The sequence below is a fragment of the Sus scrofa genome, chromosome 17 (assembly GCF_000003025.6).
Source record: "Sus scrofa isolate TJ Tabasco breed Duroc chromosome 17, Sscrofa11.1, whole genome shotgun sequence".
Taxonomy (NCBI): Eukaryota; Metazoa; Chordata; class Mammalia; order Artiodactyla; family Suidae; genus Sus; species Sus scrofa.
Genome location: NC_010459.5, coordinates 3411932 through 3425984, shown reverse-complemented (window position 1 = coordinate 3425984; position 14053 = coordinate 3411932). Strand labels below are relative to the sequence as shown.

The following is a 14053-nucleotide window of genomic DNA, read 5'->3' as shown; positions in this document are numbered from 1 at the left end:
ATACTGAGTATAGTTCCCTGTGCTAGACCGTAGGCCATTGTTGGTTATCTATTTTATATACAGTAGTATGTGTATGTTAATCCCAATCTCCTAATATATCCCTCCCGCTTTACCCCTTCTTAATATTAGAGATATCTGAAGCACTAGAATAAGTCTCATCAGATTACATTATACATTTATATTTATAGAGAATTTATAACAGTATTTGCCATACGATAACCTTATTCAATTCAGAACCACAATTTTAGAAATTAAGAATTCATAGCTATTTTAGGTGTGATTGAAGTTATTACTTTTTAGAAAGACCTTATATAACTTTTAGAGATAACTATTAAAATATTTATGTATGAAATGAAATGATATTAGGCAGTTATTTCAAAAAGAATCCAACAGCAGGTAAAGAGAATGAGGTGGGAGAATAGATGAAAAAAGATTGTTTATGAACTGGTAACTGATTATGTTTGGTGAGGAGTACATGAGGAATGTCTTACTTTTCTTTCCCTCAAAATCCATGTATTTTCCAAAAGAAACAGAGAAAAAAAGGCACACTTTAAAACAAGTTATTAACCTTTGCCTACCTACTCCTAAATCAAAGATAGAATTTTGTAAAGTTGATCTATTATAATATAGGAAAGGGAAGGCGATGGTAGCAGTTACTAATGTAAACTTTGCTACTGATTTAACTACATACCAATTTAACTTTGCGGTAAACAGTTCCTGGCATCCTAATACAATGACCACCAGGTTCTTGATATTTTAGTGAACTCTTCTGAACCAATTAAATTTACAACTGATGGGACATTGGCTATAAACTGTTCCTATTTTTCCTTTGACATTACATACATATTCTTGCCATAGCGGTATACAAAGTTGAAAAAATGATTTATGTGTGTATATTTGGTATGGTAGGTACACTCACTTTTTTTCAATCCACACTAAAGCAGTCTCCACCCTAAAAAAAATGTGCATGTGTATATTATGTACATGGGAGAGGCAGTAAATGGGAAGAAAAAGAACACATTTAGATTTACAAATAGAATCCTTTCTTACTAAGTAGTAAACACAACTTCTGATTCCTATGTAAACAGGATTAAAGATTACAATATTGATGCTTAGAACATGAACTTACCACTTGTCCATTGTGTGGGTTTTTATGAGCATATGGAGGTCCACGGATATGATTCCACATCTGGCCAGAAGTCATAGCAAAGACTATACACTGAAAAAAAAGGACACAATATTATAACATGTAAACCAAAAAATACCAGAATACTGCTAAATAAAATAGTCATGAAACTATCTTTCTAAAATCATGTATCAGTCCACCCATTAAAACAACTTTCATTTACTAACAATGAGACCTGGTGTAAGTCACTTATTCTTCCTGCTTCTCAGATTTGATATCTATTAAATCAGGAGACCAACTATGCTGGACATATGTTAATGATTAAACTGGGTAACATATGTAAGGCAGCTGGCAAGGCGAGAGACAATCTGATATGTCCTAACCAGAGCAGTCAAAAGCATAGATGAAACTGTTTTAGATACAGCCAGGATTAATTCATAAAAACCATACTCGTGCTACATGTTTTGCTTAAATCATGTAATATGCTTAAATTTACAAACCTGCACATCTTTAGACTGAAATGTGTCTTCAGGTCTAATATTTCCAACTGTGTCATAACTTGTCCAGCTCACTTTTTTTTTTTTTTTTTTTTTTTTTTTTTTTTTTGTCTTTTTGCTATTTCTTGGGCCGCTCCCGCGGCATATGGAGGTTACCAGGCTAGGGGTCGAATCGGAGCTGTAGCCACCAGCCTACGCCAGAGCCACAGCAACGCGGGATCCGAGCCGCGTCTGCAACCTACACCACTGCCTCACAGCAACGCCGGATCTTTAACCCACTGAGCAAGAGCAGGGATCGAACCCGAAACCTCATGGTTCCTAGTCGGATTTGTTAACCACTGCGCCACGACGGGAACTCCCAGCTCACTTTTTATTTGAGCTATCTGCCTCCGGTAGGTAGTTATATCAGCAAAGATTCAAAGTCAGAAAAAGCAATGTGAATGGGAATCTAAACATGTTAGATTTGCACAATTTTTAGAGAAGAAAAGAAGATACAAAAGGGTAAGCTACAGTAGGGAAGGGTAAATTATGAAGGATTTTTTAACACAGAGAATAAATCTGCCCATACATATTATAACTTCTTGGGAGTCATAACCTTTCAAAAGAAAATGAAAATAACAGGATTACAGAGAGTAATCTGAATCCTTTCCCCCACTTCCTTGACAATACCTCTGAAATTAACACAAACTTCTTAAAAGCCAGATTTTACTTATACATATATTTGCCTAGATTGGAGATGTTTTCTGAAAGTTAAGACTTTACCAAACATTTGCACATTAAACTTAGCTAGAATATTAGGCCCAGAGTGACAGAGAGAATGATGTACCATCTAAGAAATCATTTTAAAGGGTATAATTGTTACGTGAGAAAAATAAATTGTATATCTAATTCACATGAGCAGCAGGTCAGTGATTCAGAGAATATATTAAAGTTAATTGTTCTCTAGATAGATTATAATAGTGTGAAAGGTATACTTTAAAATCCAAGAAAAGATACATCTATTCAATTAACACCTTTATAGTGTAAACAAGTGGCATTTTTCTCTTTAGTTGACACTTGGTTATATGAGAGCTCTACCTTTCTTGGACCCTAACCTTCACTCAATCAGTGCTGAAAATGTATGTATTCTGTATATTACTTTTACCTGCCTGCCCATTCCTCCTCTGTCTTTTACTGCTTCAACTGATGCTCCTATTCCAATGGTGGTGGCAAAAACGCATGATCAAGTGTGTCTTTTAGAAAGATGGTGCCGGAGGCCAGCTCCAGCGGCCAGGGAGTGTACACTTTTTCCCAATTGGAGATGGACGGAGTCAGCGAAAATGTACAATACGGAGACAGCCTCTTTGTCCCTTCTTTCAGGGCGCTGGACTGCTCAAATTTTATTAGCATAAGTGGTTGACTATATTGACAGTTTTTCACTACAGATTACATCATAGTGTTAAAAGTACATTGGTTAACTATTAAGCTTTGTTTTTTGCTCACATGGTACAGTAGCAATACATCACATTTTTAAATCAACTTAACTAAATTTAATGAGTACAATTCAAGGACAAACAGGTGCAGCATATCATGTGGGAAAGAGGAGAGTCAGCACAAACCATCTCATGGCCAGCCAATTTCCACAAGCTGAAGAGGTTACAGACACAAAAATCTGGCATTTACAATCTTGTTTTTAGACTAATGTATACCTTTAAGTATTATGGCAGGAAGACAGTATGAGAAAATATAAATAAACTTAATTAGCTACTGCTTAGAAGCTTCTAAAATCAAGGACAAAACTCACAGCTGGGTTTCTTTTGATCAAGAATAATATATGTCTAACTTCTATAAACCTCATTAAAATCCTAACTCTAAAGTTTACTGTAACTGGTTAGTAGATAAACACTATATATTAATTAAGTTGGATATGAATAGGGAGAAGTCCTTCAGGATGAAATTTTCATTATATTATTGTTGTAACTTTGTTAAATCACAAATCACCACAGGAAAATAAGAATGGAAAATAAGAATAATAAGTAAAGAATCAGGAAAGACTGAGGAAAACTGAATAACAAATAAAACAACAGGAAAAGACTAGGTCACCCGAGAAACAATCCATATTTTCCAGGGAAAACATGGAAATTGTTTTCCCAGGAAAGCCCCAATTCTTCTCCATAAACATCAAAATGAGAGCCATATAACTTGAGGCCTGCCCTCGGCTTGTACCATACAGGCAGGCTTTTATCCTGACTAGAATCCCACCTTCGGCATGTACCGTTTAGGCAGGCTTTATCCTGTCCAGGGGCCCACGTTTGGCATGTACCATTCAGGAAGGCTTTTATCCTGTCCAGAGGCACACCTTCAGCATGTACCATTCAGGTGAGCTCCCTTCCTTGGTTAGGAACCTGCCCTCAGGTTTTTTTGCAATCAGGCAAGTCCTTGTTTTGACTCCCTGCATTTTCTCGGCTCCCCGCAAGATGGTACTAGCCACAGCAGGGAGAACAGAACGGACTGGAGAAAAGTATAACTTGAGGCATAAAGTCAGTTTGGAGGCTGATTCATAGAAATGTTCAAGAGACTATTGCGGCCAATTCAGTGAAAGTGACAAAATTGAGAGACATAGACACATAGGAAGAATATTAAAGAAGTGGAATCAATAGATGGTGACTGCTGTAATAGAAGACAGTCAAAATTAACCTCTGGGTTTCTGATTTGAGCAACCATGTATATGGTTTGTGTTGCCAGCCAATTAATATAGAACAAGGCAGAAACATGTGAGGATGAAAGCAAAGAAGTTCACAAAGATTTGGAGTAAATTTTTAAATGGGTTGACGCTTATGTACTTTTAAAACATCCATATCTAAACATCTTTTCAGGGTTCCCTTTTCTCCACACCCCCTCCAGCATTGTTATTTGTGGACTTATTAATGATGGCCATTCTAACTGGTATGAGGTGGTATCACACGGTAGCTTTGATTTGCATTTCTCTAATAATCAGGGATGTTGAGCATTTTTTCATGTGCTTGCTGGCCATCTGTATATCTTCCTTGGAGAAATGTCTATTCAGGCCTTTAGCTCATTTTTCCATTGGGTTGTTGGCTTTTTTGCTGTTGAGTTGCATAAGCTGCTTGTATATTTTAGAGATTAAGCCATTGTCAGTTGCATCATTTGAAACTATTTTCTCCCATTCTGTAAGTTGTCTTTTTGTTTTCTTTTTGGTTTCCTTTGCTGTGCAAAAGCTTGTCAGTTTGATTAGGTCCCATTAGTTTATTTTTGCTTTTATTTCTGTGCTTTGGGAGACTGACCTGAGGAAACATTTGTAAGGCTGATGTCAGAGAATGTTTTGCCTATGTTCTCTTCCAGGAGTTTTATGGTGTCTTATATTTAAGTCTTTCAGCCATTTTGAGGTTATTTTGTGCATGGTGTGAGGGTGTGTTCTCAGAAAGAGAAAGACAAATACTATATCACTTATATCTGGAATCTAGTATATGGCACAAATGAAACTTTCCACAGAAAATAAACTCATGGAGTTGGAGAATAGACTTGTGGTTGCCAAGGGGGAGGGGGAGGGAGTGGGATGGATGGGGTGCTTGGGGTTAATAGATACAGACTATTGCCTTTGGAATGGATTAGCAATGAGATCCTGCTGTGTAGCACTGGGAACTATGTCTAGTCACTTATGATGGAGCATGATAATATGAGAACAAAAGAATGTATACATGTATAACTGGGTCACCATGCTATACAGCAGAAAACTGACAGAATACTGTAAACCAGTTATAATGGAAAAAAATAAAAATCATTATATAAAAAAATAAACATTTTCATTACAAAAAATCTTTGGAGAGTTAGACTTCTAAGAGACATTTACATATATGATCTAATGACAGGTGTAGGGGAAAAAAAACACATAGGGGAATTGTTAGCACATAGGTGCTTACTAAAGTCATGGGAATGGATGAAATTACCCAAGAAGAGTAGGCAGGGTGAGGTGCAAAGAAGACCTAGAGACATAGAAAAGAATTGTGACAGAAACTGATAAGCTCATAAACTCATAAATAGGAGCCTGCAAAGAAGCCTGGGACATGGAAATCAGGAAGGAGATGAAGACAGTAGATACATTACAACAGAAGCCAAGAACAGAATTTTTGAAAAGGAAGGATGTGGTGGTCAAAATTGCCAAATGCTGGGGAAAGAACAAATACTAAACGACCTGACAAGACTTCTTTTTTCCTTGATTATTCTTTAGAGATACTAAATTATTCAATAGACTAAAGTAGTCAAGAGACAGTAGTATCTATCTAAGGACCCTCAACATTCTTAAGAGACACCACTATTATGTGACTTACTTATTTTTTAAAAATAACTTTTATGGAGTGTAGGTCATTAGTTTCAGGTGTACAGTAATGTGAATCAGCCAAACATATACATATATATCCATTTTTTTTCAGATTCTTTCCCCATATGAGCCAATCACAGAGTATTGGATACATTTCTCTGAGCTATATAGTAGGTCCTTGTTACTGATCAATTCCATACATAGTAATGTATATATGCCAATCTCAATCTGCCAGTCCACCCCTCCTTCCAGTGCTTCCCCTTTGGACCCCCCCCCCAAGGTTTGGTATCAAAATCTTTGAGTCTGTTTCATGTTTTTGAGTAAGTTCTTATGTTTAAAGTATTTTGCCCAGAGTATATCATAGTGGGGAAGGACAGAGGCTCTCAAATTAGAACCCTTGAGTTTCGGGCACCTGTGCTACCATGGAGAAGTTCATCATTCTGGGCCCTAATTTCCTGTCTATAATATAAGGATAGTATCAGTATCATCCAATTTTAAGCTACTGAGGTTTTAGTAAATTAGTCCATGTAGCACACTTATAACTGTATGATATACAATGTAAACTCAAGAAATATTTAATATGATTCCAAAGCCCTCCACCATTTGGCCCCAACCCTCCTTAACTGGCACTGTAAGTTTCACCCAGGTCACTCTTCTTACTCCACCCACTCCATCCATGAGGCAGGGCCTACATCTACATCGTGTAAATCCCACTCATGCTCAGTACTCCTACCTGGCAAACCCTCTCCACACCACCCAGAAGTTCACTCGTGGTCTACATATCATTCTCTATAAAGCCCTTCTAGCTTATTTTATTTGACAATTATTTATTGAGCATACCTGGTATTTACTAGACACTAGGAATGTAAAAATAAATAAAAAGATGGTCCCTATCCTTAGGTGGAAATCTTCTATTAGTGACATGTGCTCTGAGCCATGAAAACTAGGTAGGTACTTCATTCATTCATTCAACATTTATATACTGAGAGCCTACTAGATGTTCAAGAACTATTTCAGAAGCTGAGAATCAAATAATGAACAAAAACATAAGTGGGGAACTGTGATTATGGAGCTTACTTTCTATGGGGAGGGAAATCATAAAAATTTATATATATATCTATAGATATGTATATGATAGGCAATGGTAAGTGTGTTGATTTTTTAAGTTTTTTTTTGTTTTGTTTTGTTTTGTTTTAATGCCGAGTGCTAAGGTCACTGCTCCAAGCATTGGAGAAGCAGACAGAAAAAGACAGAAAACCCCAATTTACTGAAGCAGAAAGCTCCCAAGAACCAGTACTGGTTAGAAAATCCAAAACTGTAATTGATAGACAGGGACAACTCTGAGAGGTAAAAACTCGGGGAGTGGGCAGACATAACCGAGGAGACCCCACATTGTGCGAGTTTTACCTCCAAGAGCTCTATTAGCTCCTCACGTGAAAGTAAGAAAATTCCCCTGTGCTTCTCTAGGGGAGGGAAAGAGGACAATTTTGAAATACAGAAGAGTATTCTGCTCCTAAAAAAGGTCTGTCCTCAGAAGAAAACATTTTACCAGACCCTAACCTATTTGGAGGATATCAAAACATACCTAACCTGGAGAAAGGGATACCTTCATCTCTGGCTTCATCCTAACCCCACATAAGGGAGGGACAACACTGGGCAACTCCTGTGAAGTCCACGGTCCAGGGGCCCAGGGTCCCCAAAAGCCTGAGCCCTAACCCTAAAGAACCTATCTCCCTCCTCACAGCACCATCACATCACTAAAGGCTTATTGACTATAGTTCCTTTGACCCAGGACATCAAGTCCCGCTTTCACCAAAGTAAGACATTCGAAAGGGGGAAGAATGCAGTTTGCAAAGATAGAAAAGCTTTCAGAACTAAATCAGATGTGGCAAGAATACTGAAATTATTGGACAAGCAATTTAAAATTATTACAATTAAAATGATAACAGCTTTTTAAAAACTTTATTATAATTGATTCATGATGTTCTGTCAATTTATGCTGTACAGCAAAGTGACCCAGTTATACATATACATATACACTCTTTTTCTCACATTATCCTACAATATGTTCTAATAGCTTTAATGGAAAAAGTGGACAACATGCAAAAATGGATGGGTAAGGTAGCACAAATGGAAATTCTGAGAAAAAAAAATATTAGCAATCAAAAAACTGCAACAGAAATGAGGAATGCCTTTGATGGACTTGTACTAACAAGACTGGATACAATGAAGTAAGGATTCTTTGAGCTGGAGTATATTCAATAGAAATGCAATTCTTAGGCAATGGTAAGTGTGTTGAAAAGTAAAACAGGGAAGGTGAAAACATCATGAGAGAAGGGCTGCAATCTAATAATGAGTGGCATTTTTGGCAGAGATCTGAAGACAATGTCCACAAGCCATGTAAGTATCTAGGGAAGAGGGAACAGACCATGAATCAGGCTCTACTGAAGGAGAATGTCTGGCATGTTTTAGAAAAAATGAGTAAAGAAGTCAAGAGGACTGAAGGACAGCTGACGAGTAGCAAAAAATGGCTAAGGTTGGTGGAGTAACAAGGCAGGGCTAGAGCCCAGATCCTCATAGGTTAGATAAAGGTGGAACCAGGAACTAGTTAAAAGGCTGCTGCAAAAGTGGATTAAGAAATAATGAGAGCTTAAACAAAGGTAGTAGGTACAGTGAGAAATAGTTGGGAATGTGGAAATATTTTGAAGGAAGAGTCAATGAGATTTTCTGAAAGGTTAGGAAAAGGGAGGAAATAAGTGGTGAAAGAAGACTACAAAGTTTTCAACTTCAATAATCGAGAAAAAAAAAGTTGCTATTAACTGAGAAGTCAAAGGCTATGGGAAAATTAGGTTGGGGACTGAGGAGTCCGTTCTGTACCTCTGTATCTGTTCATTTGAGAAACCTGATAACTTCCAGGTAGAGGTATAGTATAAGCAAACTGGAATTATCAGTCTGGAGTTTATGGAGAAGAATTGGCCCCAAGATAAAATTTGGGATTCAATAATGTATTTAAAGCTTTAAAGCTGGACACTAAGGAAATAAATATAGGTAGAGAAGATGACCAAAATCCAAACCCCCGGTCACTCTAAAATAAGAAGTGTAGTAGATAAAAAAGTGAACGAGCAAAGACGATTAAGAAGGAACAATTACAGTAGTAAGGAAAAGTACAAATGTGGCCTCCTGGAAGACAAGTGAAGAAAAGTGATTCTGGATGAGATCAGTTATGTTCAGTCTCACAAGAAATCAATGATATGAAGACCCAGAACTAAAATTGAATTTATTTCCCCAGAAAATATTTGTGCCCTTGAAAGAACATTTTCAGTGGACAAGTGGGGTAAACGCCTTATCAGAAAAGAAGGAAACAATGTAGACAGCTGTTTAATTTTGCTGTAAAAGGGATCAGGTAAATAGAACATCTGGAAGAGAAAGCAGTGTGTCCCTTTAGGATAAATAAGTATCTGAATTGCTAAGAAGAATAAAAGTAATGAAAGAAAAAAATAAGGATGACAGTGAAAGAGGGGAAAATTGTTGCAGCACTGTCACTGAACAGATGAGAGGGGATAAAATCTAGTACACAGAGAGAGTGTTAGTCTTAGACAAGGGCAGAAATAGTTCAAATAATAGAGCAGCACAGACTCCAAGGGGCCCATGCATATAATGCAGTGGTGGAAGGAGATCTGTGTACTTAAATGGGATAAAAACAAACCTTCATTTTCACTAAGTATAAATTTCCTTCAACTATGAATGTAGTTGACAGATCACAATAGTTTTAGCAGTACCTGTGATTTTTGTCAATGGGGAAATAACAGTTATAGTAGATATCCCAAAATATTGTTTATTCTCATAACCACTTCAAAATTACGGTAGCTACTAGATCCATACTAGGTTTGGTGATTTAATATATTAATAAGAGAACATACATATTACAATGTTACAAATTTTACTTACACATAAGGGAAAATGCTCAAATTTTAAAATGATATTAAAACTAAATAGCAATAGCTCTACTATCTGTGATTTGTTGAGAATTTTTAAATTCATCTCAAAACATGATTTATTCAAGATTCCAAGAAATGGTTAAATAAAACGAAAGCAGGTTTAAACATGTTTACTCTGTCTGCTAAGTCATTTTCAAATAGTAACAGATGTATTTACTGTATTTATAATCATACACAGAGCTGTGGCACTTTTCAAAACACAACAAAATACTAAATAAACAAACTTCTAAAATGCAAAGTGGCCTATGTTAATGGAAAAAACACTTTCTCTAAAGAGTATAATTGATATTTCCATTTTTGGTTTTAACTATTGAAATGTCCAGTACTTCAGTGATCTCATTAATCTGAAAATTTAAATTTTTATAACTAATTTAGCTACAATTTTACTTTTGTAGCTATTTACTAAAAAATATTCATGTAAAACAGGACATGATTCATAAGAGTAGAGTTCAGTTAATTTTTACATAAACATATTTTTTAACCAACATGGTTACAGGTTAAACTGCACGTATGTCTTTCTCTGTTGACTCATTTAACTTTGTATAGCAGCATAATGCCCTCAAGGTCCATCCACGCTGTACAAGTAACAAGATTTTATTTTATTTTTTGTTTTTGTTTCTGCTTTTTAGTGCCACACCTGCGGCATATGCAAGTTCCCAGGCTAGAGGTCGAATTGGAACTGCAGCTGCTGGCCTATGCCACAGACACAACAATGCCAGATCTTAAACCCACTGAGCGAGGCCAGGAATTGAACCCACAACCTCATGGATACTAGGTGGGTTCCTTCCTCTGAGCCACAAAGGGAACTCTGAGATCTCATTTTGTAATGGCTTTAGTAGTATTCACTGTATATACCAGAAAGTCTTCATACATTCATTTACTGATGGACACTTGGGTTGTTTGCGTATCTTGGCTATTGTAAATAATGCTGCAGTGACCATAGCAGTGCATATATTTTCTGAATTAATGCTTTTGTTATCTTTGAATACATATCTAGAAGTGGAATTTCTGGATTATATAGTGGCTCTATTTTTAATTTTTTGAGGAACTTCCATACTTTTTTCCACAGTGGCTATGCCAATTTATATTCTCACCAACAACGCATGAGGATTCCCTTTTCTCCATATCCTTGCCAACACCTGTTGTTCCTTGACTTTTTAATAATAACTTCTGACAGGTATGAAGTGATATCTCATGTGATTTTTATTTTCATTTCCCTGATGATTAGTAACATTGAGCATCTTTTCACACGTGTATCTCTCTTTAGAAAAATGTCTATTCAGACCCTGCACCTATTTTTGAATTGAATTGTTTTTGCTATTGAGTTGTATGAGTTCTTTATATATTTTGGATGTTAACCGCTTATCATATATATGAATTGCAAATATTTTCCCTATTCAGTAAGCTGCCTTTTCATTTTGTTGGTTTCCTTTGCTGTGCAGATGCTTCTTAGGTTGATACAATCCCACTTGTTCATTTTTGCCTTTTTTTTTTTTTTGTCTTGGCTTTTTATGTCAAATACAAAAAATTATCACCATGAACAATATCAAAAACCTTACCACCTAGGTTTTCGTCTTGGAGTTTTATGGTTTCAGGTCTTACACTCAAGTCTTTTATCCATTCTGAGTTAATTTTTGTGTATGGGATGAGAGAAGAGTGCTTCTCATGCGGCTGTGCAGCTTTCCCAACACCATGCATTGAAGAGACTGTCCTTTCTCCAACGCCTATGCTTGGCTCCTCTGTGATATGTGTGTTTTTTCTATTCTGTTCCACTTACTATGTGTCCATTTTTAATTCCAATACCATACTGTTTTGATTATAGTAAACTTTGAAATCTGGGATCATGATGCTTCCAATTTTGCTCTCAAGATTGCTTTGCCTCTTCAGGGTCTTTTGTGGTTCCATACAAATTATAGGATTATTTCTTCTATTTCTCAGGGTTTTTTTTTTTGATAATTGTAAATGGAATTTTTAAAAACATACCTGGAATCTAATATACGGCACAAATGAAACTTTCCACGGAAAAGAAAATCATAGACTTGGAGAATAGACTCATGGTGGCCAAGGGAGAGCAGGAGGGATTGGGATGGATGGGGTGCTTGGGGTTAATAGATGCAGACTATTGCCTTTGAAATGGATTAGCAATGAGATCCTGCTGTGTAGCACTGGGAACTATGTCTAGTCACTTATGATGGAGCATGATAATATGAGAACAAAAGAATGTACACATGTATGTGTAACTGGGTCACCATGCTGTACAGTAAGAGAAATCTTATGAAAAAATGGATGTTGAATTTTTTGTCAAATGTTTTTTCTGCATCTCTTGAGATGCTCTTATTTTTATTCTTCATTTTGTTAATATGATGTATTACATTCACTGATTTGATGCCAACATCAACTACAGCAATTGTGCTTTTAACTATTCTACACAATGAGATTTCATTGGAGATTTAGTTTGGGGAAACATAGTTTCATATTTAAAAAAATAAAAAAAAATCATGCTTTCAACTCTTGGATTTAAATTTGTTTCATAGATGTACACTATGCAGTTGATATAGCTTTGAAAAAATAGTTTTCATCTGTAAAACATAAAATTTTAAAAAGACCAAGAGTTAAATAAGCTATTAGTGAAGTTGAAACATTAAATACCAACTGTACAGAAAAAAATAAATATTGTATCTACATTTTATACAATCCTTTGTATAGTCCATGTCTTTAAAATGTTATTACATTAGAAATAACTTAATGATTTATCTATTTACTTATTAAATAGGTGATGTAAATGACCAGAGTATCAACAGACAACTATGTCAGGAGATTTACACTATTCATTTTTCCTACTCACAAGTGAATTGTTGATAGCAAATTTATAAGATTATATTACATGATCATTATTTCATATCACTCAACCTATATGTTTCATTTTTAAGGAAAAAGGAAGGAAGTTTCTTTATGGTCCTTTCAACTACCAAGAAAAGCCTCTTAAGAGTAAATATTTAATGCTATGGAAAGGAATTACACACTAAGGATAGCTGTTTTGACAAACAGTATTTATAACCATCATTGAGTTGGATTAAGAAGAAATTAGCAGTGGCATGGAATACTGAAGTGCGTTGGTCACTCCATGTACTGGATTTTCATAATTAAAAAGCAAAAATCTCAGGAAACCACATTCAAATGTTAAAAAAAAAAAGCAGGTCTGTCCATTTACAAATAATTTTTAAATGTTTAAGTTTATTGAGTCTGTTACCTATCCTTTTTAGAGAAAATTAAGAGCTAGATTTACTAAGAAAAGTATACTCTAAAAAGTATACTCTAAATGGAATGGAATATAATTCATTCTATTATATTGTTGCCATACTCCTCATACTTATTAAAATATATATTTGACTATTATAGAAATTACTTATTTTTAAACAGAACACCCATCTTCGGATGGCCAAATGAATCAAATGCCTGATGTGAAAAGTTGTCTGTTGAAAGTTACTTTACTGGAAAAAAACATTAACAGCAATTATTTTCTTCTCACTCCAGAGCAAAACCGTATGCCACAGAGATAGTACCTGTATGATATTACATGTGACATAAAAAGGAGTTTATTTTATTCCATTTGAAGTCAGATCTGCCCTGTAGTTGTAGAATGGTCACAAAAAATACATTTTTATTGATACCTCACAATGTGTAAATGCCAAATAACCTTTTGTGAGTTGTGGGCACTGTGTAATAATTTATATTAATCTTGAGCTTTTCTGAGTTTAAATACAATTTACATAATAAAACTGATATAATTTCTTTGAGACAGAAGAAACATTAAGGTATATGCATCATCCTACAGTACAAAGTATCAGTGTTAAAAGGCAGAAAACAGCTTCTATCCAACTGAGATTTACTGTGATAATAAGGTTTGGGTTATTGAATAATGTTTTATCTTTCATGATTTTAATCGCAGATTCTTAGGATTTTGTGTGCAAGTGTTTTGAAATGATTAACTACTCAGCACACTAATACTGCTGCTCTGAAATGACAGCCATCACTGCAAAGATTTAGGTTGCCATGAAGAACTGCATTAAGGGCTACAAAACATAACATTTTTAACTCACTTTGATATTCCAAG

General features: G+C 35.5%; 1 protein-coding gene across 5 annotated transcripts in view; it reads right to left on the bottom strand.

The window, feature by feature from the left end:
- TUSC3 (tumor suppressor candidate 3) overlaps positions 1-14053 on the bottom strand; it is a 194689-nt gene that overhangs the window by 81388 nt on the left and 99248 nt on the right. For all 5 annotated transcript variants that reach the window (XR_002340155.1, XM_021078324.1, XM_021078325.1 and 2 more), the window contains exon 6: positions 1130-1219. Coding sequence is in view for 4 of the 5 variants with exons in the window: in XM_021078324.1 (XP_020933983.1) it covers positions 1130-1219 (90 nt within the window). In the remaining variant the exon portion in view is untranslated. The remainder of the gene's footprint in view (positions 1-1129; positions 1220-14053) is intronic.